The sequence below is a fragment of the Pimephales promelas genome, chromosome 6, assembly GCF_988280905.1.
Source record: "Pimephales promelas chromosome 6, fPimPro1.hap1.1, whole genome shotgun sequence".
Taxonomy (NCBI): Eukaryota; Metazoa; Chordata; class Actinopteri; order Cypriniformes; family Leuciscidae; genus Pimephales; species Pimephales promelas.
Genome location: NC_142774.1, coordinates 37,467,501 through 37,494,703, shown reverse-complemented (window position 1 = coordinate 37,494,703; position 27,203 = coordinate 37,467,501). Strand labels below are relative to the sequence as shown.

General features: G+C 37.1%; 1 protein-coding gene across 3 annotated transcripts in view; it reads left to right on the top strand.

Annotated features, from left to right (window-relative positions):
* The window catches only part of erbb4a (erb-b2 receptor tyrosine kinase 4a), a 170,568-nt gene that overhangs the window by 64,237 nt on the left and 79,128 nt on the right, over positions 1–27,203 (top strand). For all 3 annotated transcript variants that reach the window (XM_039648382.2, XM_089132536.1, XM_089132537.1), the window contains exon 2: positions 26,064–26,215. In XM_039648382.2, the coding sequence (XP_039504316.2) occupies positions 26,064–26,215 (152 nt within the window). The remainder of the gene's footprint in view (positions 1–26,063; positions 26,216–27,203) is intronic.

Genomic DNA, 27,203 nt, shown 5'->3' with positions numbered 1-27,203 from the left:
ATTTAAGGATGCTGTCTTTGAAGACTCTTTCAAGGTAATGTCTCACATTTGCAGACCTCACAGCCCCTCTTTGATGTTTGCTCCTCCTCACTGGAAAAAGGGGGCGCATCAAATAGTCCCTAAGTATCGGGACCCAGCCTTGATCTTGTTTGTCGAGTATTCTGTCAGGGATTTCTCTACGGATAAGGAGAGGGTTGCTATGTCAACAACCACTAGCTGGTTTTCAGCCTCTCTACAAAACTTCCCAATTTTAAGCCTCATTTTTCAAACGCTAGTCTTTGTAGCAGCTATCAAAACAAGTGTTTCTTCTTTCTTGGCAGTCGGAACATTTGAAGATTTAAATCAAACACATTCTGATAAATTAAATGAGAAATTAAGTCTCTAAGCCGCTGTCACACACTCGACGTGTGTTGATTTGCTAGCAGTTTTTTTTTTCTCTGCCACTGTCAAAGAGAAATTTTAGGATCCTCTCTGGTTCTTTATTGCATCAGTATGCTATCTTATCAGAGTTATTTTCATATTATTTATATACTAGTTTTAGTAAGTTTATGCGCTTTTGCCATTTTTTAAATCCTATTTTGCATTAATTTATTTTTATATTTATTAACTTATTTTGTTACAGTTAAAGGCACTAATTTAAGGGGTTTTATAGCGTACATTTTCAACTAAAATGTATAATTTGTTTTATTTAATCTTTATTTCAATTAATGGAAATTAATTTGTATAGTTTTAGCTTTAGTTAAAGGGATAGTTCACTTCAAAATAATTTTTTGATATGTTTTAGTTTACCTCAAGGGCATCCAAGATGTAGGTGTCTTTGTTTCCACAGTATTTTCAATTTTGATATTTTTAGGTCAAACCGTTCTTGTCTGTCAGTCATATAATAGAGGTCTATGGTCACTTGGACGTGGCTGTGGTTACAGGAGGTAAAAACTATATAAATAATGTTCGTTTTCTCACACAAACCGCTCGTTTCGTGTCTTAGGCCATCAACGTGTTACATTTACAAGTCAATAAATCATGTTTAATTTGGACTTCTCTGTGCATGCTCTTTGAGGTGGTGACCATAGACTGCATTATATGACTGACAGAGAAAAACGGTTTGACCTAAAAATATCAAAATTTAAACTACTGCGGAAACAAAGACACCTACATCTTGGATGCCCTTGAGAGCGTCAAAACAATGGCCAATCAGAGACATATAAGTTGAGCAAGTTAACACAATAGCCAATCAGAGGTGTTTAAGAATCCGCTCAACAGCGCTAAAAATTCTAGAGGGAAATGCTGGTATCACATTTTTACATTTCAGCACCATCTTGCTACCAAAGTCAGTACTTTTTGACAACTTTAAAAGACTATATATACTCCTTTTAATATATTGTGTGTTACTGACTGTATTGACGATGCCGAATCAGCATCTCATAACCAAAGACTTGCACCTAAACTTGCCTTAAACTTTCACAGTATTCTTGCACTGCCTTGCGCATGCTGCTATTCCTTCCAGCAAATGCAAATCTGTCTTATATATGTGATCCTTCCACACAAGGACTGCAAGTACACATTTCCCTCATTCACAGGAGTATGGTAACAACAGCCTTGACATGGTTATTCTCTCAGCCCCAACCCTGTTTAGTGATTCTCTCTACTAAATCATTAATATTAACACTTTTTGGATGTGTTGGCAGAGGTTTCTCAGAATGAGCAAAACAAACAACAACTGCAGCAACAACGACAATAACGTTATTTCTGTTTCCGAAGGTTTCCCTTTTTTCTGGCAAACCCACACACGCTACTGTACTGTAGGTAGGTAGTCCCCGAGGGAGTGCCGTACTGCTTTGGCAGTAGATGTGTATTCAAGGTCAGAGTCAGAGTCGTGTTCTCCAGGGAGTCATTACTGCAGCCTGTCTGCTGTGGGGCAAGATGAATGAAGCTGAGCTCAGTGTACTCATCTTCGGCTTCATCACCACCACATCAAGGCCTTCTCTATCAGCGCTCATCTGTGTTTCTCAACGCATATCTCCCTTACGGACCCCTTTTGTTTATGCAGCCTTTTCAGGAATTGCACCTGGGAAGGTGGCAGGTTTTCTAGACTATTTCTACACTTCTTATCAGATAAAAATATAGATGTAATTGACACTGCAGGCAATGTGACCTTCACTGCAAGATGAGTTCCTGGGTGGAAGAACCTTTCTTGAGTACAACTTTCCAGATAACTAAAATACGTTCTAAAAATGTTCTGCTAACATTCCCATTAAGTTCTGAAACTCGAATGTTCTCTGAGTGGTCAAAACTTTTGGATCCCAGAAAAAGTTGTTGAAAAAATATACTGTAGAATTCCTAATAATCCTTTCACCTAGGATTATTAGGAACACCTGTTCAGTTTTTTATTAATGCAAATCTAATCAACTAATCACATGTCAGTTGCTTCAATGCGTTTAGGGGTGTGGTCCTGGTCAAGACAATCTCCTGAACTCCAAACTGAATGTCAGAATGGGAAAGAAAGGTGATTTAAGCAATTTTGAGTGTGGCATGGTTGTTGGTGCCAGACGGGCTGGTCTGAGTATTTCACAATCTGATCTCAGTTACTGGGATTTTCATGAATAACTATTTCTTGGGTTTACAAAGAGTGGTGTGAAAAGGGAAAAACATCCAGTATGCGGCAGTCCTGTGGGCGAAAATGCCTTGTTGATGCTAGAGGTCAGAGGAGAATGGGCCGACTGATTCAAGCTGATAGAAGAGCAACTTTGACTGAAATACTACACTACAAATAGGAAAAAGAAGTAAAATTGAACAGTTGAAGACTGGAAAAATGTTGCCTGGTCTGATGAGTCTCGATTTCTGTTGAGACATTCAGATGGTTGAGTCAGAATTTGGCGTAAACAGAATGAGAACATGGATCCATCATGCCTTGTTACCACTGTGCAGGCTGGTGGTGGTGGTGTAATGGTGTGTGGGATGTTTTCTTGGCACACTTTAGGCCCCTTAGTGCCAATTGGGCATCGTTTAAATGCCACGGCCTACTTGAGCATTGTTTCTGACCATGTCCATCCCTTTATGGCCACCATGTGCCCATCCATGATGGCTACTTCCAACAGGATAATGCACCATGTCACAAAGCTCGAATCATTTCAAATTGGTTTCTTGAACATGACAATGAGTTCACTGTACTAAAATGACCCCCACAGTCACCTGGGGCCTCATGCATAAAACTTTGCGTAGATTTCATCCTTAAAGTGTGCGTACGCACATAAGGCAGAATTTGCGTACGCACAAAAGTTTTCAGATTTATAAAACCGTTCGTACGCCAGAACCTGCGCAGAATTCACTTTATAAAACCCAGTCAGCGGGAGATTATGCGCACGTGCGTCTCCTCCCCGAAAGAACCATATATGGAGATTACAACGCCTAGTTTTACTATGCATATCCTCATCTGCATATTATTTGCATATGATTATTCATCCACGTGATACCAAGTTTAACGGTACAAGACGTTAGGAAAATATGAAATGCGGATGTGCCGTCACATTATTACAAACATTTTTTTTAGTAGCCTATATCCTTGCCTTGTTTTTGAATGAATAAATCAAATAGTGTTAAATACATTTCAGAGAAAGTTTTTCTCAATCTTTTCCACTGGCCAAATAGTATTTTTAATTGATTTATATTTTAATGGATAATGGAAGAGATTTTAAGGAAAGAGATAGACATGGTTGTGCATTATTTGCACGAAACAGTTTTCTCAGAAAATCTCTAGTTAAAACATTAAAACACAGAATGCCAGAAGAAAAGTGTTCAAAAGCAATGCATCCACAACAAATAGGTCTATTTCTATTTATTGAATATATATATATATATATATATATATATATATATATAGTAACTTCTCAGTAATGATTTCATGTAGTTTAAGAGTTTAACTCCATTAATGAGAATGGCATATTTAATCTAAATGTTCATATCAAAAGTAAAACATAGTTTAAACCATTTTCTTATTTATTTAAACTGTTATGTGAATATGGACTGTATTTATGATTTGGACTCATAATGAAGATTTACGGTTTTACTCCATCTGCCGTTAGATTAGCCTATATGTGCGTCAGTTTCACCAAACGCCCCAACGCGCGTGTAGGCGCGGTCATTTAAGAAGGGATGGATGTTTGCTTCAAGTGATGATAGGTTTGTGAAATTATATTTGTATTATCTTTCTGTAGATGTATAATTTTCTTTAGATTCTCTGTCTAATAGTAAGCAAAAAGACATTTGACTCCAGCTCACCATCGGTGTCGCCAAAACCCATACTCTTCTAAAAGAGTGCGTACGCACGGTCAAGAGCATCCTTACGGTGCGCACTTATTTACGCCAAGTTTATTTTTTATAAATCCCGATGTGCGGGTGGAAAAATGCGTACGCATATTTCTATGCCCATTTTGTGCGTACGCAACGTTTATACATGAGGCCCCTGATCTCAACCCAATAGAGCATCTTTGGGATGTGGTGGAACGGGAGCTTCGTGCCCTGGATGTGCATCCCACAAATCTCCATCAACAGCAAGATGCTATCCTATCAATATGGGCCAACATTTCTAAAGTATGCTTTCAGCACCTTGTTGAATCAATACCATGAAGAATTAAGGCAGTTTTGAAGACAATTCATTAATCTGCTTCTTCGTTTTAGTAAAGAAATGCCACATTGAACTAATTGTTTCCCTCATTTTGATTTAACTAAAACAAGGGATCTAATTATTACAACGGGGCCATGATTTAATAAATCAAGGAATAATTATATTGTGTTTTTTACTTTAAAAAAAATTCAGAAAGCTTTAGCACAAGAGCTTAAGTGTTTCTTCATTCTTTTAGCCCTTCATTACTGCGAGCAGAATGATTATAACAATGGAAGACAAGAAGAGTGATGAGCTGCCATGGAGTCAGACTGTGGGTGGCAAAGACTGGTCACTACGCTTCTGTTATCTCATATAAATGATTACCCTTCTATTTTCATCACTGCTGCCATTTATCTGAGAGATGAGAGATTTTTTTGAGAGCTTATCTTTCTAGGGAGCACAGCATGATAGGCAAATTTAGACTGACAAAGTGTAAAACACAACAGGAGTTAATAGTGTCAGATAATCCGATGTTGTGTTTTACCCAAATCATCATGTGAGGTTAATACATGCACCTGAGCAAACAAACCAGGAATGTCCAATCCAAAAAACATAAAATCATTTTTATTTTGGCTGACCTCTGTTCCGGACTTAACTGCATACTGAACAGTTCGAAATATTGGAAACTATCAATATTCCTACGCTATCTCACGACCAATTCGTACGAATTCGTACGAGTGATTAAAAAGTGGCTAATTCGTACTAATTCATACGACCTCACTCGTACGAATTCGCACGATTTGTCCAAACCCACGTGATGGGTAGGTTTAGGGGCGGGGTCAGGGGTAGGTCATTCGTACAAAATCTTACGAATTGGCCAATTCTTAAAATATGTACGATTTAGCAAAAACGTATTAATTCGTACGAGTGAGGTCGTACGAATTGTTTCGAATTAGCCACCTCGTAAAATTCTTACAAATTCTCGTGAGATCGGGTTGAGTATTCAAATGGGGTGGGGGTTTATATGAATCTATCAGCGAAGGGAACTGATTGTCTTCAGAAAAGTTTCAAAGACATTTTATTTTCCTCCGTATAGGCCAATTCACATTGCACTGACAGACGGCAACAGACACTTCGCAGTGTTTTGTCGGATCAGTGTGTTACCCCAGTCTGTTGGCATATATCAGAGCTTGTTTTCACTGATTGAACATGCTAAATCAGCATTAACATGTCTGAGAAGGGAAAGTGCTGTAAGCTGGTGACTGTCGATGTTGGTTTGTGTCTGGTGGAGTGTAAACTGGCCTTTATCCCTATTTGTGTCTGTGGCTTATTTTTTTCGCCTATTGAATACGTTTATTTGGAGTTAGAATATCTGAGAAGTCGTAGCATCTGTCGGTGCACTGTGAATTGGCTTTATAAATGTGTATTAAAGTTCATAAGTGCAGCATTGCTTTGCGTACAACAGTAAACAAGCGCCATGTTTCATAAGCGCCACCTACTGACAGAGAGTGAACTTGCATTTTCATTCAGTTCGTCTTTTGTGCAGTTGTTTTAGCATAATTTCATAAAGCCAAAGTCACAATCATTTTGTTTTCTGTTATCTATTTTAAACAAAAAAACAATTGCTTATGCTACATGTCTGTAGCATCTTTGTTTAGATATATTTTGTTAGATATGTTTGGCTTTGTTCACCTAACGAAGACACTTAATTAGAATATCTGAGAAGTCATGGCATCTGTTGATGCATTGTGAATTGGCTTTATAAATGTGTATTAAAGTTCATAAGTGCAGCATTGCTTTGCGTACAACAGTAAACAAGAAAACGTTATATCGCTACTGTTCCATAAGCGCCACCTACTGACAGAGAGTGAACTTGCATTTTCATTCAGTTCGTCTTTTGTGCAGTTGTTTTAGCATAATTTCATAAAGCCGAAGTCAGATCATTTTGCTTTCTGTTATCTATTTTAAATTTAAAAAACAATTGCTTATGCTACATGTCTGTAGCAACTTTGTTTGGATATGTTTTGTTAAAGGCCAGTTTGGCCTGTAATAGGGCAAATAAAGAAAGAAAAACATAATTAAAGAAAAAAAAATAAGCTATTGGTATCAGAATCAGCCCATTTGCTTGGAAAAATCGTCAATCGTAATTGCTCATGAAACTTTTGCCTATACTTTTGACATAATTGTTCCACAGGGTTCAGCATGGAAATCAGCCAGATTTAGCTACTTGGAAAGTTCAATAAAAGGCACAGTTTGGGTCTGTTTAAAACTGTAGTCTTTGAGATTCCCGCTTTGCAACACCCTTGGGCAGATATTTTCTAGACATGCAAGTACAGCTCCTCTCTATTTGAATGGGACATGAAATTCACTAATTATCTAATTAAATATCAAATCACTAATTAAATATGAGAGCATATTTGACCTTTAGCACAAATTTAACTAAATTCAAATTATTTTTGGGAGGGGTTTGCAAATGTGTTCAGACAAATATTAGATAGAAAAATGCATGCTTTGAACAACAGCAGATGCTCTTTTCCCCTTGAAATTGAACTGGCAAGAATAACTCATCTGAGCTCACACTTCAGGCATCACCTCCATTCATTCCCCACACAACATTATGGATGATGGCCCTCAGAACATCCATTAAGCAATACCCATCCAGTTCCTTGAATCCTCAAGCATAGAGACACAGGGAAAGTTTGATCAGAGCAGAATAGTAATATGTTTTTTGACATGATGTGGAGTTGATTCTGACTGTGAAATTTTTAGATGGGAAAGGGTCTGTAAGGGACTAACAAGGCACTGAAACACAATGCATGATCCCTTTATACTCAATGTGTTTGTGAGAAGATCTTGGATTCTAGTCATGTGAAGCCATTGCACCTTGACATATGCTATTATAAAATAAGATTACAGATGTGCAATGAAATTACCCACATATGGCACGAAGGGAAATACAAACACATGATGACATGGAGTCTCGAGAGGGAGTGCAGAAATAATTCTTATGACGGTTTAATGCATGCATACATCTGTTAGTGCCACATCTGGAACAGGTGGCTTTACCCAGTTCAGATTCAGGATTTTTTTTTTTTTTTTTTACTTTGAAAAACACTGTGACCAGTTGAATTTGTTTATTTTTTGTTTTATGCATGAGAGCTTAGAAATATAGGCAGAATCAGTTTTCTCTAAGCCAGACCCAAACAGCAAAGACATTCAGACGTCTTCTATTCTGAGCATGACCTTTAAAGTCTCCATGAAATCAGAATAGATTTTTTTTTGTGGTCCATTTCTGTTAGCTTCAATGTCTTTGTTATGCTAGTGCACAGTTCACAAAATCATCCTTTAGCAGTTTTATTTTTGGAGTTTTAGTAAACAAAAATACAGTAAACAAAAATACAAACAGTAACCAAAAATACAAATATAATAGTTCATCTGTGCGTCCGTCCGTCCACCTCATCCATCCATCCATCCATCCATCCATCCATCCATCCATCCATCCATCCATCCATCCATCCATCCAATCCGCCTACCTTCAAACTTAAAGGCTTTTAAAACTTTTTCCAAAGCTTTTAAACAAGGTTTTATCAAGTCAATATTAAAGTTTACTTTGTCTCGTTAAATATTAAAATATTAATTTGAATTTTTAGTTGATTTTTGAAATATGTCAACACTGGAAATGATTTAGCCTCAAACCTTTTTAGGAGGTCTTCTCATTTTGGTGTGATGAAATACGCAGAACGAAGAAGACCATCTGTATTACCCAAATACCTTTATACACAAGTGTCATTTAAGTGACTTTTATAACTTAATGCTGTGATAAGCGTGCTTTGGACAGATGCTAAACTATTTGCTTTACTATTGCGATTGTTGTACTTGCATGTGACTGACAGGTGTCATAGTCCCTAGATTCAGGTCAGGTGTGGACAGCAGTCAAGCCTTTAATCAGCAGAAACCAACTCTGCTACCACCACTCCACCGCACATAAACAAGTACACACTCACACAGAGACACCCGCTTTCCCCCTCAAACCCCCACGGAGCATCTGACAGCTCTACCGTGAGCTTGTAATCCATCTCTGGGAGCCACAACACCCAGTGCAATTATTCCTTCCTTCTGACTTTACCTGGAAAACATAATTGAAAGAAGCTGTTTTTATTCGTACCACTTAAGGTAAGTCTTTACAGAGGAAAAATTCAGACTCGAATGAGCCAATTTCCTGATGTTATAATGGCACGAGAAATTAATAAACTGTCAAGGGACAAAAAAGCTTCACTGGGCAACTATGTTGCTTACTCTTTACAAACTTACTAGAATAAACTTCTGTGATGAAACACTAATAAGCAAATTGACATAAAAAAGGACTGTGTGCTTTGGCGTTAAAGCTGCAGTCCGCATTTTTTTCCTCTTTGTCGCCATCTCTGTTCGAAATCTGCAATTGCAGTCATTCGCGGAAATATCAACATGAGTTGTAGTTCGACACCCTCGACACGGCATAGTGCGGATGAACACATTGAGAGTCAATCACTGCACCGGTGTCCATACTGGCATTCAGAATCACAGATTTTTTCTTTTTTTTTGGAAGTATGACTAACATAATTTTCACCGGAAAATGTCATCTGAACAAGCATCCACTTTTGTTCTGGTTCTGACATCAACAAAAAAAACGCTTTTATAAAAATAATTTTATAAACCAGATTTATATGATTTTCTTTAGGGCTTGTAAAACTTGCAAATAATAATATTTTAAATTTTAAGATGTTTACAAATATTTAGAATTTTTTTTTGTCTACTTTAGTTTTAGTCTTTTTTTTTATTTCTTTTTTATTTAACTTTGTGTCAATTTTCCCATCACATGAGCCGAAAACTGAAGCTTTCCTTGGTGGCCGCTATTAGCATTCCATTGACTCCCATTCATTTTGGAGTCACTTTGACAGTTAATAACTTTACATCTGAGGCGTACAAAGACTCCATAACAACACAACAGGCATAACATCGGATAAAGTCAAGGGAGAAGCCCATAGAGAGTCATAAAGTTAGCTCATGGACAGCTAATACTCACATTCTCCGTGTCTGAAAGATTCGGAAGGGAATGATTCAGATTCCTCTTGGCACAGTTACTAGAAGACTTACAACGGTCACATCCACGTCATCAAGCTCAGTTTGAGCCTGCACAATCCACTCAGCAATCAGGCAGTGAGTGCTTCTAATTGGCTTCACTTTTCTCTGTTGAAATCTATGGGGTCGCTTTGTCTATTTTCTTTTATTATCTATGAATGTTGCACATTGCATCAACTCCATTGCAGTCCTTTCAAAACCTCTGCCAAACCCTGCGGTTAGGTCTATTTCTGTTCATTTTCACTAGCTTTTCATTTTTTTTTTTTTTTTGCCCTTATAAAGCATCATTTCTTTGTCCTGCCTTCTTTTCGTCCACAGAGGTTTGGAGCCCTTTAAAGGGTCGGTCAGATTTGGAGGGGGCAAACATTTAACAGTTTCACTCTCTCTCCTCTCTGTGTGACAGTACTAGTGTCCCACGATGCCACCATTGTGCCTCAATGACAAAGTTGCTGTCAGTCATTGGTAAGCCTAGATGAACAGAGGATGAATGAGTGAGTACCAGAATCAGTAATGAGGAAATGCTCTGCACTCAGATCCGTAATCGTGTAATATTTCACTATATTGTGCAAAATATTTCCTCAGGTAACCGAAAAATGTGCCATTTTAACATCTAACAGGTAACATCTAAATGAATGGGTGTTATTTAAACCTAACTAATAAATGTTTCTAGACTTACTATTACCCATACTTGATGAGGGGGAAGTTGTCCCAGAAACAACTGATATTCCATTCCATTTCATTTCATTCCATTGCATTCCATTCTATGCCATTCTATTCCATTCAATTCCATTCCATTCTAAACAAACCTAACTACATGGGGTTATAGCAATGAGTACATTTTTAAGAGTCAAAACAGGGAGAAAGGCTCTTTAACTTCACGTTCACAGAGTATTGTGTTATAATTCCAAAATATATTTTGTGACACTAATCCCCAGATCTACTTTGGAAGCATTTTTGCAAATGTCAAAGTAATTTGTGAGGTGTAAAATGGAAGCATTATGCACCAGATAAGCAAGGATGTGGTTTCTATATAAAAGAGAAAGCAGCTGTGAATTGCTGGCTCACTCAGCAAGTGGTTCCAGCCCAAGTGATTGTTTAGGATTAATGGTGCAGTCTCCAGTGCATGCTTTCTATGGAAACTCAAGTAGTCGGAGACAGGCCCTTGTGTGCGGCTGTTAGTAGAGTAGACAGGAACACCAGAGCAGGGTGATGAATGGCCCAGCGCTGGCTCCCAATCTGTTTTGACAGCGACTCTCGTCGGCTGTGTTAGTCAGCGAGGATGCGTGTGTATGTGTGTATGAAATGGAGATACTGAATACCAAAGGTTTCTTGCACACCTGTCTCCAGATCTTGGTTAATGAGAGGCAGACTGTCCATGTGTGGAAAATAGACTGTTAAAGAAATGCTTACCCATAGGCTTATCTTTTTTTTAACCCCTTGATATATCAAAGTGAACAACAGAAATTGTAGTACAGGACTTGATTTTGTCCATTGGGAACTGATTGGATTGTTGGAGGGTTGCTTTGTTATGGGTCGATCTCACGTGAGTGACAGTTTGTCCCGTTCTCGCACCAGTAAACACACCAGTGAAGAGATGTCACTGCAAGAGGGAGAAGTTATTTTGATTAAAGATTCTATATATTCGTGCTGTCAAACGATTAAAATATTTAATCGCGTTAATGTCGTAGTTGACTCACGATTAATCGCACATCTATTCTAAATGTCTCTTGATTTGTTTTTGTCCCGTTATTTTTTCTCATTTTAATGCTCTTATCGACATGGAAAAGTGCATCGGCTTGCTTTGTGCAAATGTTTTTTTTTTTGTTTGTTTGTTTTTTTTATTGAAAACAACATTGGCATATACTGTGCTCAGTTTCACACTAACATTCTCACTTGGAGCAAATAATCTCTCACACAATGTTACACTGTCCATCAATATAAAAGGGTGAAAGAAATACTGACGAGGTCCTGATATTGACGAGGGGGGCGGAGAATTCGTATCAGCTGTGTGTGTGTGTTTGTGCTTGGCCATCATCAAGTGGTATTTCAGACTGGACGTGTTGCGATGATGATAGCTCAGTTCACAATAACGAAACACACAGATCACTTTGGTCTTGTCAATAGAACCATTTGGCAACTTTTTAAAAATAAACTTTCTAGAATCTTATACGCTGATTTCACACGGCAGGCATTTTGAAACGGCTCCGGTGGGAAGAAAACCAGAAGTGTCGTCTTTAATCATATGAGAGTCGCGAATGTGATGGCGTATTGTTGTGTTTAATGTAGAAATTAGTTATTCTAAAAATGTTCATACATTTCTTTAATACTTTAGACTACATACTGTGAAATTCATTTATAAATATTTTTTATATATAAATATATAAGCAAAAAAAAACGAACTATTTACATATCCTATATTGGATATTAACATCCAATAGTGTGAATCGCGGCAGCAGCTTCAGGTTTGCAGTCCAAGACATTGTTGTGTATTTGTACTTCCGGGGTCCTTCCCACTGGAGCCTAACTTTCGATTTCAAAATGGCGGCTGCGTGAAATCAGCGTATTGGCATCCATTTTGGCGCCTCGCGCTCGTCATCCACTCAAAACGTAACGTAAACAACTATTTGGCCGGCTCGCGAGCCCAAACGAGTGTGTGTGGTGGCGGCGTGCCTGTTGTTTTGTTTCCGGTTCTAGCTAGATCCGCTTTGGTCGATGAAGCAAACGTCCTCACGCATGCCGCTGTTACAAAAGCATGTGAAAAAAAAAAAAAAAAAAAAAAAAAAAAAACTACAAAGTTTGCTAGGCCAAAAAGACCATTAATCGCGCGATAAATAAATTGATGCCGTTAAAATGGGTTTGCGTTAATGCTGTTAATAATGTGTTTAACTGAAAGCCCTAATATATATACTTTTAATAAGTAAGTCTTAATAAGTCTTAATATCCATCCTATTTCTCCTTGGCATGTTCATGAGAGAGGTAGCACTATCTGATGCATGAATGAATCGCTCTTTTGAGTCAAATATGCCAATGAACCATTGATCCATTTCACAAACACCTGTCTAAATGATTCATTCGTGAATCTAATCTTGATCTAGACTCAGTTGTTAATATTTCATTGGAAGTGATGATGTAGACTTGTAATATAGAGCATGAATCCCATGACCACTTTTATACAGTACATCTTTTTTGAAGCTCGAGCAAGAATTTCTTCTTTTGTGTTCTTTTAAAACATTTTTGGAACAACATGAGGTTGAGCAAATGATTGCAATATTTTTATGTTTTGTTGAACAGTTTAATGTTATGTAGCGATGTGGTATTAACATATTCCCCCATGAAGACGCTCGCTCTGTGACTCATCTGTCACACTCTTCAGGTTGTTGCATAAAGAATCCCACCTACCATTACAGCTGTCTGCTCTGCATGTCACACACAGCGCTGAATGCAGCTGACAGAGAGGCAAACCAAATAATTCATGCTTAACATCTCCGACGTGCTGGTGTGTAGGCCAAACTGCAACAGGTTTTGTTTTATTCAACTATTCTGTAGGAGAGGATTTATCCGTGACTCTTTCTGCAGTTACATCTAAACACCAATAGGTGGTGGCAAGTGACTGGAACGAAACAACTGACTATATGCATCCGAAATTGCTTACTGTACTGGTTTAAAACGTACTTCATGACCATTAAAAAAAGGGTGTTCGATGCAGTATGAATGTGTGCAATATGAATGTAATTCGGACGTACTACATCCATTTTGTCACCGTCATGTGACCTATGGCTTCAGTTGCGTCACTTCACTGTCATTCACAAATCCTGTCCCGTGGCTTCATGGAATATTAAAGTGTGCAGTGGATGCAATCTTCAGAATCTTGCTGGAAGGAGTGGGTCATCTGTGTAACCTTTGGCCACCTCAAACATACTATTGTTCTTTACCTACTATATAGTGTTGAAGTTGGCATTTTCGCATGCACGACTGTTTTTATGAGTGAATATTTGAATCATTCACTCAACCTATTAGTTCACAAAGACTGATTCATTCAGGAACAAAACAAATTAGTGAGTGACTGAATCATTCATTCCATAGTTTTGTGCAAAAGCATTGATTCATTTATGGACTTAACAAGTGATGGCTTTATGAGTGAATCACTGAATCATTCACGTATTCGATTATTTTGAAACACTGAATTATTCGAACGCTATCTCACGACCAATTCGTACGAATTTGTACGAGTGATTAAAAAGTGCCTTGTTCGTACTAATTCACACGACCTCACTCGTATAAATTCGTACAATTTGTCTAAACCCACGTGATGGGTACACTCTAAAAAATGCTGGGTTGTTTTAACCCAACTTTGGGTCAAATATGGACTAACCCAGCCATTGGGTTAAATTTTTACATTACATTTTTAACCCAACATTTCGGGTTTGTCCATATTTGACCCAATATTGGGTTAAAACGACCCAGCATTTTTTAGAGTGTAGGTTTAGGGGCGGTGTCAGGGGTAGGTCATTCGTCGTAGCCTACGAATTCATACGACAAATACGAGTGAGGTCGTACAAATTGTTACGAATTAGCCACTTCGTAAAATTTGTACAAATTGCCGTGAAATCGGGTTGATTATTCAGGAACACCATCACTGTGTGTTGGTATGAAACATGCATTTTATGTTATGTTTATATTTATGTGGCGGATCAAAATTAGACAAAGTAACTTGAAATATATTGTCTAAAATTTAAGTTCTTTTAAAAATAGAAGTGTTGTTTCTCAACTATTGTGTAAAAGCAATATCACTTTTTATTGGTACTATTAGAGACTTTTGAAGTCGGACAAATGTGGTCACAATGAACTGTTTTTGTGGAATTTTGCTCTGTGTGTTTTTTTTTTTTTTTTTTTTTTTGCCATAAAGGTAAATAAATAATGACTGAATTTTAATTTCATTCCAGAAGAATGCGAACATGTGTGTCAGCCAAATGTAAGGGAGGGCAATCATTCTGGAAAAAAAAAAAAAAAAAAAAAATGGTAACACTTTATTTTACAACCCACAAGCAACATTTCTGTAATTATAGCGTACTTCCGTGTAGGTATAAGGGAACAATATGTTACGTTTTGGGTAATAAAGGGGTAACAAGCGGATATACAGCCTGCAAATAACTTTGTAAGTAAACCGAAATTAACGCTACACATTTCTGTAATTATAGTGTACCTCCGTGTAGGTATAAGGTAATAAAGGGGTAACAAGCTATTCAAGCAAATTATTCATAATGTAATTATTTTAACAGGTACCTATTATGTTAATTTATTCCAGGCAAAAATTGTACGTCTGTCGTATATCAAAGTTATCATCACATATCTGGCAAAATATGTCTAAAAAGCAGGCCGTCGAGACTGTCAAAGATTTACAGTTGACAATAAATGAGTTATCTGATGTCTAAGTTATGTGTCAGAGATAGACTGATCTATACAACCTGTAGAGTGTAATTGAATCTAAACCACTGACATATCAATGATTACTCGGCCGTTAAACACATTACTGTTGCCAAATGTCATATTTGCGACCCATTTCTGAAAGATAATAGTAAATAGAAATCCCATAGACTTACATTAAAGGTGGGTCCCAGAGACTGAGGAATATGAATAAATAGTTGTATTTTACCAGTATATCATAAATCTTGCAGTATATAATTTGACCTATTGATTTTGGATTCTGATCTCTGATAACCTATGGTTGCAGGCAACTGCAAAACTTCATGTTAAAGAGGAAATTGTTGCACGGAGTTTTGCAGTGATCACATTTAAAGCAGTGGTGAGGCACAAATATATCAGTTTAGAAGTCTAATATTCCTTGGTTTCATTATTGCAATTGCAAAAATGCAGTCGTTTGAATTAATACAAATGTGTTCCTCTGCAAGATGCGAGTTGAATGTATATTTATAAATTAAAATAGTGAAGTGGGCTCGGTTGCTTTTAAAAGTAGTCTTTGCCTGTAAATAAGCACATGTTCAATTGCACGAGTAGTGGTAGTATGGTTTTTTATGTTTTTTAGATATGCAGAACAAAGAGTGATGTCATTTCTGGCCTCCTCAGATATTATATAATCTTCCCCCCCCGCCCCTATATCATAGATGCATCAGTTGGCTTTTGTAAGCAGCCATAGAGGAAAACAACAGTGGGGTTCCTGTGGCATGCTGTGGGTGAAGAAGAACAGTGTGGCATGTTTGTGTTGTTGCATGTGTTATTTGTAGCATTAGCGCCAGTCACATGCCTTATAGTCGAATTTTGGAGAAGGGTGTTTGTTACATCTCCGTACTACGGTGGCCGAGAGGTGCAAAACAAATCACAATTATAAAAACAAAAAAACAAGTCAGAAAACACAACGACAATTCAGAAAACAAAATAACAATTCAGAAAACACAACAACAAATCTGAAAACAAATTAACAAATCAGAAAACACAAAAACAAATCTGAAAACAAATTAACAAGTCAGAAAACACAACGACAAATCTGAAAACAAATTACCAAGTCAGAAAACACAACGACAAGTCAGACAAAACGGAAAAGGTATATGTGGCGAATGGAATACTGATCGCTGATTGGACGAGACATCTGTCAATCAAGACAAACAGGCAGAAGAAAGATCGATTCGCGTGTGCATGTGTAAATATTAGCTGTATCGTCTAGGCTAGGGCTATTCAATTGGCGGCCCGCGGGCCAAGTGCGTCCCGCCAATCATCTCCATGCGGCCCGAGAGCACTCCAACCTCCCCCTCCTATTTTCTGGTGGTGCGGCTAAATTTGGTTTGATATGCGCGTGGCCGCAATGGCGCGTGCAGCTGTATACGCACTGTGTGTGTACCACGAGCGCTCCGACTGACCTGAGAAAAACGTTTTCAGTCCGAATATTTCAGCAGTTAATATGTGTGTCCCGTATTTCTGTCGACTGAACCAGCGATATTAATCATTCGTTGGTTCGATTCCTATCTCCTTTTCACGAATTGGCCAAACGCGCGTGCATAACAGTAGGAAACGATTCGGATTTGTTCGGACCGTTCTGTCACTGAATCATCTGAAGCCGTTTCTCGGTCAGTAAGAACAAATAGAGAACAAAATAGCGCTGGTTTCAGTTGTTTCACTAGTTTACTTTGAACTAGGCAGCGCGGTCCAGTGGATAACCGAACGCAAGCTTACTAATAAGTAAATAAGAGTTGCGTTTACTAATAGTGGTAGGAAGATTTTAATTTGAAAAGTTTTGTTCTCCATAATATCACTAAATTAGCCGGCTAAATAGACAGCTAATATTTACACATACACATGCGAATCAATCTTTCTTCTGCCGCAGGCGCAGTCTGCTGTACTTTCTGTATGTCTTGATTGACAGATGTCTCGTCCAATCAGCGATCAGTATTCCATTCGCCACATATACCTACTTTTTCCGTTTTGTCTGACTTGTCGTTGTGTTTTCTGACTTGTTAATTTGTTTTCAGATTTGTTGTTGTGTTTTCTGAATTGTTATTTTGTTTTCTGAATTGTCGTTGTGTTTTCTGACTTGTTTTTTTGTTTTCATAATTGTGATTTGTTTTGCACCTCTCGGCCACCGTACCATACTCTATCCAGTGTACTTTCAGCTTGCATCTTGCAGAGGAACAAATTTGCATTAATTCAAATGACTGCATTTTGCAAATGCAATAATGAAACCAAGGAATATTAGACTTCTAAACTGATATATTTGTGCCTCACCACTGCTTTAAATGCGATCACTGCAAAAATTTCCACTTTAACATGAAGTTTTGCAGTTGCCTGAAACCACTAGGTTGTCAGAGATAAGAATCCAAAATCAATAGGTCAAATTAGATATACTGCAAGATTTATGATATACTGGTAAAATACAACTTTACACAAAAGAGCCAGAGCCAAAGGAAGAAACTCAGTCAGCATGCAGACAAAATATGTTCATGTCCAGATGGTTTCGTCACTTTAACATCCATTACTGCAGGCGAGTGTGCCAGCTATGATGTAACCTTGACTCTTGAATGGGACTGCTACAGGTCTGCTTCGTGAAAATGAGCTCATTTGTGGACAACAAGAATTGAACTCATTACATGTTCATTTAATATTCTAAGTAAGGTTTTAACCTCTATAGATGGTTAACTTTCAACTCTGATGCTAAATAATTCACACTTTTGGATCATGCATTATCTACCCAATAAAGGCACATGCTAATAAATGCATTAAGCTTTTAAAGATTCAAGACGGGGCTTGAGTTCCATTTCCATCAGGATCATTGAGAACATTTGTGTTTATTTATTATGTTTTTTTGGTAATATAGGTATTTTTTGTTACAGAAAGACAATTAAACTCTTCTGTACCTCCGTGTACTGCATCTGCATGTAACAGCTTGCATCTTAAAGCAAAAGAACATTTATTTTAATTATGCAGCATTTAAGACGTCATATGCAAAAATAGCACTTTCCGGTGAACCAAGTTATTATTTTTTTTCAAGGTTGTGTTAGACACTCTCAGTAAAAACAAAAAGGGCTCATACATTTTCACAATTTGTTATCACATTTTTTTCTTTTGTCAAATCAACTTAAATAATTTATTTAGTTCAGATAACTTATTATTTTGAGTTTCTGATGATTAAATCAATCTCATTCATTGTATTAACTCCCTTTTTCCTGTTCAATAACCTTAAAATTTTAAGGCAGCCAGGTTACTTAAGTTAAACCAACAATATTTTTTTACAGTGTAATCTTATAATTTATGTTCATTTTCAGTTATGCGTTTTCAATATTGTAGTTTGATTAATATTCACTTATATAGGCATGTGGTGAGTTAAATTTGACATCTCCTTTACCCTAATCTTAGTTATTCAGGCATCAGGAAGCTGATCCTGGAACAGATGAGTGTTTTGCGCACCCAAAATGAGTTTGAAATTGAAACAACTGCTTTAGGTGAATGACGTCATAGAGAAACTAGTGATTTCAGTCCATAATGTCCATATTCGTTATTACAATCACCCCTTCTAATAACCATTTCTTTGTCATTTGTGTTTTTTTCATTATCAAATGATAGCAGTTTTACACTAGGCGACATGGTCGGGGCTTATCTGAACTTTATTTCACACTATATTAAGTATCTGCAAGTTGCTTGATTACACTTGATCACATTATTAAAATTCATGCTTCAAAATGACACAATTACACAACCCACAGTCATGTGAACATCCCTCCTGCTTGAAAGTATTATCAGCTCTATATGCGATTGTATTTTATTCAGTCTCAAATAGATTTTTTTTGTTCCCTTGTAATGTATAATATCTCCCTTCAATCAGTAGAGTGGTGAGCTTCTCTCATCATTCAATGTATGTTATTTGCTCTTTACACTGCAACAGCATGTCTTCAGATACTCTTTCAGGCATTTTATCACAGATTTGCTTGAATACAAATGTGATTAGATATATAGTACTTGACTATATAGATTAAAAGATACTTTACAAAAAAAGGAAAATTCACCCACATGTCGTTGTAGGACACAAACAAAGAAGTCAGTGTAACAGGGTCCAAACTAACTAACACTGGACCCCATTGACTTTCATTAAAATGGACAAAAAAGAGAGACATTTTCCACATAAGAAAGAAAGGAAGCAGAACATGATTTTTGCCCATTATCCCGATTTTGTTTTAGTATTGTGTCTGTTTATGTTTCGACATCAAAACCCTACGATTTCACAAATATGTCATGTGTTTTCTTGCATTCTTGGATTTTTATAATGACCTGAATTGTAATGTTTCAGTTTTTTTTTTTTATTCAGTATCAAAGTTTCATTGTAGAAAAGTCCACGGAAACACACATATATTTAATTGTCTCTATTACAAATGTTAGTTATATAACCAAAGTTACAAACTAGTAAAATGTCTTTATGTCTTTGTACAGATTATATAATAACAATTTGGAAAACAGACAAAACAGAAAATGCAAGCATTATCAAGAGAATAATATAATAGGTGCAGGCCACTATCTTTACATTGCACTGACATGTCAACTTTTTATATGTTTTGCTCATTTACAAGCAGTGGTGGAATGTAACGAAGTACAAATACTTCGTTACTTTACTTAAGTACATTTTTCACGTATCTTTACTTTACTTAAGTAGAATAAATAGTGCCTACTTTTTACTTTTACTTCGTTACATTTTGCAGCAATTATTCTACTTTCTACTCCATTACATTTCTACAACTTCTGTTACATTTTCATTTTATTTTCTGATCAGTTTTTCCCCTGCCAAAACGTAATCGGACCGTCCGTTCGTTGCACGTTTGTCTCACCAGTGACGTTTGGTTGCCATAGATACATAAACTAAATGCGTCTCGCACGCAGTGTGTTTATCGTGCAATTTATACGCGAAAATTTGCTTTTACATGCATAGGAAACCCACGGTGTGTAATATCAGATACGTTTGGTTAGGATTATGGCAAGCCAAGAGGTTCAGAATTACACCATAAATTAATCGCGTTTACTGCCAAACATAGTTATTAACATATAGTAAGGATAAGCATGGTTTATATTGCCTAATTGCAAGCTTGTTTCAGAAATGGTGACAACAATTTTTTTCCATCATTATTGAACATCATTATAGGAGTATTAGGTTGAATGAGTTAGAATTAAATGTTTTATTAATCATTAGAAAATAGTCATTAAGAGAATCAATTATTATGCAAGTACTTTTACTTTTAATACTTAAAGTACATTTAAAATCAGGTACTTTTTACTTTTTACTTAAGTATGGTTGTCATTGTGTTACTTCTACTTTTACTAAAGTAAATATTTATCTGGTTATTTGTACTTTTACTTAAGTACTGAGATTCAGTACTTCCTCCACCACTGTTTACAAGACAGCTTTCGGGGGCCTGAAAACGCTAACTTTTGAAAACGGAATTTCATTTTAAACCAATACCGTTATCGTCTCAACGTTTTCGACAAAAACTGCAAGTTTATGTGCTTGGTTATTACATGTTATAGGCGCGTAGTGTTTCTTTACGAAGTGACATCGCCAACTACTGGCCTGGCAGCAGAATACAGCGTTTTAATCGTGTGAACGGGGATCATTTTGATTGAATTTGTCATCTGTATTTTTCACAGTTTTGCACCCCTGAACTAGTATCTACTAGCCTGGGAAAACCCAGACAACTTCCGGCAAATTTAGTTAGTCTGGCAAAGAGCTCATTCAAGCCCATTTCCAATCCGTCGAAATCGCGGCACCAATCAGAAATCTTTACATGACGACAGCGCTGGGATTTTGAAGCAGATTATAGCCTACATTACAAAGATGGATGCCGCGTCGAACATCACTCGTTCGAATCAGCTATCGCGTCTGTTTTTAAGCGATTTGAACGTTTCCTTTTAGTTAAAAACCGAGCAAAGAACAACACTACGGTCTACGCTTTGCCAGACCACAACTCAGTTACAACTGAGAATGGTCTGGTAATCTATGGATTTGTTTTTTTTTTATATACTGTATGTATAAAACATAATGCATTTAATGAATGTCTAGATATATTGGAACTCATTCTTTGAAGCATTGTTCTAAAAACTCAAGGCTGCAATTGTATGTACAACTCCCAAATATGAGAGCTGGGGACGCGTCTTGTTTTTGCGTTTCACACACTGATTCATGTTATTGCACTTGACAGAGTTCATTTCCAAGAGGAAACCATCAAACTGCCTGCTCATCGCTGGAGATATTACGGCCAATTTTGATATGAACGGCCTAACTGAAATGGGAACACATTACATTCGGAAGGCTGGAATGCAGATGCATTATATCTATTACAAACATCAATTTCCATCACATTACTCAACCGAATGTTCCCTGTCTTGTGCACAACACTGCCATACCTCCCTACACTTCTTTGTAGATTTGTTGCTTCATATACTTCACACCAGAAGCAAAATGCCGTCGGTAGATCCCAAGTTTGATGGATTGGGAACATAATTCCACTCCCAACATGGTTTCCATGCTCCAGTGACCTCCTACAATAGCCGTCCTAACCTGAGATATGACTTTTACATTCAGCAACTGTGACTCTTATGAGAATATGGATTACTGCATGAATCTGATTTATAGTCACCTGATTAAATATTGGCTGTAATGTCCACTTCATGTCATGTTTTTGCTATTTACACCTTTCTTTTAGCCATATAAGCAAATTATTATTGATTCAGAATATGAGAACTGAGGTTCACCCCATTTAGGTCTTCAGCATCTTTCTTTTAATGCATCTCAGAAGTGGATCTCAATTCTTGTTTTTCGATAGCTAACCAGTCAATGTGTGCATATTAGATTAGGACAGGAGTATTGGATGAAAAAAGAAGACCTTTTTAAATTGAAATCTTAATAATTATGCTCTATGATTTTCTCACTAGGAAGAGAAAACTGTGTTCAAGATCATCGCAGATGTCCTTATAGCCAAATGGGGTTGGTGTCACTGGCTGAAATGAGTTTAATCAATGGCATAAATTAAGGATTGTGATAGAGAATGATGATTTGGGGCAGACTGGAGTTTTTAGCATGAGGAGAGGGCGGCTCACTTTGACCCCGTCAGCTGATGATGGATGAGGGACTGCTGAGATTTCATTGGCCGAGCTCTGAGCCGTTAAGCGATCGCCAGCATTCTGGAAAAACAGCCTGTTCTCTTGTACTTCTTGAATTGAGGGAGGTATTTTGTTGAGTAGACACAATTATTCCATAAGAGTCTAAATATAACCTCGCCAACCTTTGGACACATTTAGACAGTTAGCGTACGGCTGCATTAATAGTAGGATGGTCATTCTGTCAATAAAATGTAAAACATTAATTACATGGCATGTCAAAGAATTAATTAATTGCAGTTATTCACATATATCAATATTTAGTGAGAAAATAAGATAATATAATCCATCTCGCAGCAGCTGAGTTTGTAAATCTGCCTTGTCTTGTTTGAGCAAATCTGTTGAATAAACGATTCAACGACTCACTTTTGAAGACATTCGCATGTTTCAATTCAGAATGAAAGCGAATTTGTTGAATGAATGACTCGTTGATGATGACTCTTGAATGACTCACTCATTTTGACTGAGTTGTCATTCACCTACTGGCGTAACGATGTAACATGCAGAAAGAGTCATTTTAGAGAGTGGTTCAAATTGTGAAAAATCCAAGTGTGGATGTAGTAATTTGACCAATATATCAGCCAATATTTAGCCTTGAGATTGTTGTATCGGTTCAAAGCTGTGTCCAATTGACTGAAGGAAGTGGTCGTTCTTTCTTCTTTTCTGCATTTTCAACATTTTCAAATGATTGATTAAATTGTGAGGGGAAAAAATCGTGATTTTAACGGTAAAATACAGTAAAAATGCTTAAAAATTCAGTACTATATACGGTAAGTAACTGGGATATAATTTTACTGTAAAATACCGTTAAATTGACAGTTTTTGAAAGTGAAAAAGAACAAATCCTTGTATCATTTACAGTGAAAATGCGTAAATTGACAAACCCACAATTCCCTGAGTGACACTTCCCATTTTATGTATATTTGCTGAAATAACTGTTTCCTCAAAGTTTTTTGGGTTTTTTTTTCTATCCGTTATGTACATTAGGGTTTTATGTTACATTAAATGTTGTTAAATTAATGTTTATTGCATTTTTTTTATTTCATGTGTGTTACCATGATGGTGTGTGTGAATGACACTGTGCAGCTTCTTTATATAAGAATTAACCTTCTTATGGATGACAACTTGTGATGAGCTATCATTGCTCACGCAACTTTCATCACTACTGTTATGATTGTTGGTTGTCAGTGTATTACAATAGTTCAAAGCAGATATCAATTATTCAAAAGATTGGTAAATGGTTTTATTACTGTAAATTTTAAGTTAAGTCTGTAAAACCATTAACGTTCCTACCGTATTTTTAACGGTAACATTCTGGCAACCACAGCTGCTGTTTTTTTACCGTAAAAATTATGGTTGTATTTATGATTGTAAGTGCAATGAAAATTGAAACCATGAAAATTATACACTTATGTACTGTAGCCTACATGGTTATAGGTCCATAAGTTGTCCATAATTGCAATGTAAACATGATGAAAAACGGAATGAAAACAGTTGCCTAAACTTTTGGAAGTTGCCTAAACTTTTTGGACTTTTTTTCAGTTGCCTAAACTTTTGGAAGACCTGAAAAGTGCAGATGTCTCTATAAAGCAAATGTGATGAACAGATTTGTTGCACATCAAGCCCCAGGAGCTTGGGGTTTACAAAGTCCAAAATGATGAGTGTTTGAAATAGTGAGATGGGTGTTAATGTGGTGATCTGTCACTCCATTGATCCTGCCTGGATCCCATATCCTGAAGATCTGATGTGGGCTTTTCAGGTCTCTAAAGCTAAAGGCTCAGTTTCTGTCAACAAATGCCATTGAAGTATGGAAAGGAATCCCTTAGCGTCAGAAACGATCATGGATTTTTGGATCAGTGTGGGCAAGGAGCAAAAGGACACATTCTCATTTTTTATTCTTCAGTTTTGAGAACATCAGTCACCCATATATTGAACGTTTCATTTGAAACACCATAGTAAAGTAAATACTCAAAGCGCTGAAAGTTGAAAGCCAAGTCTGTTGAGGCCTTACTGAGTGAATTCTGTAACATGCTTTATAAAGTAACAATTCTCGCCAATTGCCATATGTGTGAAAATTGGCTTTGGTGAGTAAATTAAACGTTTTACGAAAGTTTTCAGGGGCCTTGTTTATAAAATGTTGCGTAGAAATGGTCCTACATTTTATCTTACCATCTTTTCTCAAATGTGCATGTGTAATTCAGAGAATGCACAAAAAAAACAACAACAAAAAAACATGTGTCCAGATCTCTTCGCAATAGATCAGATCTCTGCCTTGTAAATGTCGCCAAATAATTCCATCAACATATAAAAGAGCACCAGTCAAAATCCAAATACTTTATTGACAATGGCTAACGGCAAGAATTGCTTGTTTTGAACTACCTGCAGTACTCCGACTCTCTGTCAAATGGAAAAGTGTGTACGGCTGCTTAGATCCTGATGTGGCTCTAAGCACTTTTCCAAGTCAAAGACCGTTTTTATAAATATGAATATTGACATGGATTTTAGCTTAAACACACAAAAAAAAATTAAATTCAACAAATTCTGCATTCAAATCTGTGCGTACACATTTTTTTTTTTAGAAATGAGGCCCCAGGTAACTTTTAGGAATAATTAAGATAAGTGAATAATAAAATGACTCTCTGATAGTGGTGCACAACAGTTATAGCTTTTTATTAATATTTCATTTTTAGCTTTCATATCCGACAGCATTTTATCAGAAGTTTTCTAAGACAAAAGAGGTTGGGTGTCAGTGTTTTATCTGCGCTTTCAATACATGCGTTTGTGTTCTGTGTGTTAAGCCCCTGTGAAAAGTCGGACAAATTAGGGTACTTTACAGCCTCAATCTGAGATAGAGAGAGAAAAGCGGTAGAAGGTAAGGGTGGAAAAAAAGATTGACATCTTACATTTCCCTTTCTAGTGAGCTTTCTCAGAAACAAATTGACTCCATCACAGAGGAGACCTCTATTTGTGAGAAACATTGTAGTGGACGGCGCATTGTTCTCCTCGCCAGATGCTTTTCTCAGTGGTATATTCAATAAGGGAATCTATTCTCCATTTGTCCAGCAGAGGTCTAAATCTTGGCTTTGTATACACCATGGCACCGCCGTGTCCTTCGGGACTACCTAACTGTGACAGTGAATGAATTTAGCTGGGAAGGGTGTAATTTGTCCACAGCAATAATATGGAGTGGTCCGCTCTGCAGGCGGCGGGCTGTAATATAGCTTGCTGTAATGTAGAGAAACAGTCGCCCTCCGGGGTTCAATAACTGCTTATTACTCCTGCCTCCACTTCAGAAGCATCACCATCACCATCAGCCCAGTGGTTTCCCACATTATAACTCTAGCACAAATGCCTCTGCTGCGCGATCGACTGGAGTTCCTCGTATTCTCTAAGCCTGTTGAGCAAATACTCTGTTCGTGGTCATGGCTCTACAGGTCTGTGATCTAATAGATGATGTTAGGGAATTGTCCCCGCCAGCTCTCATTTGTCTTCATATAGAGCTGAGAGAGAAGCCAAGCTGGTCAGTTTTCAGCAACAGGTTATGACATCTTGATGAAATGGCTTCAGAACTTGTGTATATCACTTATATGTTTATTTTTCCCTGTGGATGTATTTATATGATCTTCTCAATGAATAAGTGCTAAACAGTTTTAGTCATCTGAATGATCATTGTCTCTGTCTCTCTTTTTCTCTTTTAAAGTGTGTCCTGGCACTGATAACAAGCTCAGCACGCTGTCGGATTTGGACCAGCAGTATAAGACTCTTCGGAAATTTTACGAGAACTGTGAGGTGGTCATGGGTAATCTGGAGATCACCAGTATTGAACGCAACCGTAACCTGTCTTTCCTCAAGGTGAGTACCAGTAGATAAAACTGATGATTGATGAATGATGGATAGATGGTTTAAGTGTCTAATGAATACAAAGCGTTGTGCTTTTCGCCGAATAAAGTAGAAGAAAAAAAACATGATGCGAGTTCTGCGTTCTCTCTGTCAGTGAAGTTCATTCTGAAACATGTCAGAAAATGAACTGTAGCTTAAAGGTTTTGCACACTGAGTCCATTTTTTTTTGTGGACACATATTTAGTATGCGTTTTGTGGCCTTATTTCAGAAACTTTTTTCAATAACAAACAATATTCTTTCAAAAATACAAACATGTACATGCATGTTGCTCACATATTATGGTAGCCCTGTTTGTGCTAAATAGAGTGTAATTACACCTTTGCCATTAATATATTTATAAGCAACTGAAAATAGCACAAATGTCAGGGCATGTTAAAACATCTCAAGGACCCTAAAACACCTTAGACCCCAGAGGGTTAAAATGACACAAATGAACAAAATATAGAGCATCATCATGTGTGACGAACAAGACTATATACATATATTAATAGCGGAAGACTTTTTCTCTCAATATGAGCACTCATTAGATGACATTAGAGAGTGAGGCATCCTGCATTTCTGGATTTCAAAGGCAGTTGGAGCTTTTAGCAGTCTTTTGTATGGGTGCTGCAATTACTGGCTGGTAACACTGATGGTTAAATAGCTCTTTTACATTTGCATTAATGGATGTTACTCTTCGGTCTGGTTTCACACTTGGTGTGACTGCAGAAATGGAGCAAAAAAGGCTATACATGGCTGCCTTGTTTTGACACTAAAACCAGGTCTATTACGTATTTACAGAGAAATCAAATGGCTACCGAGTCTCTGAATAAATGGATGCTTTTTTAATGAAAGTCGTCTTATACCGGTTTTAATGTATAGGATGAAAAAGTGGGAATAGCTAAAATTGTTTTGCATGGTGGTCCTATACTTAGCATAATGTTAATAATTATCGCCTAT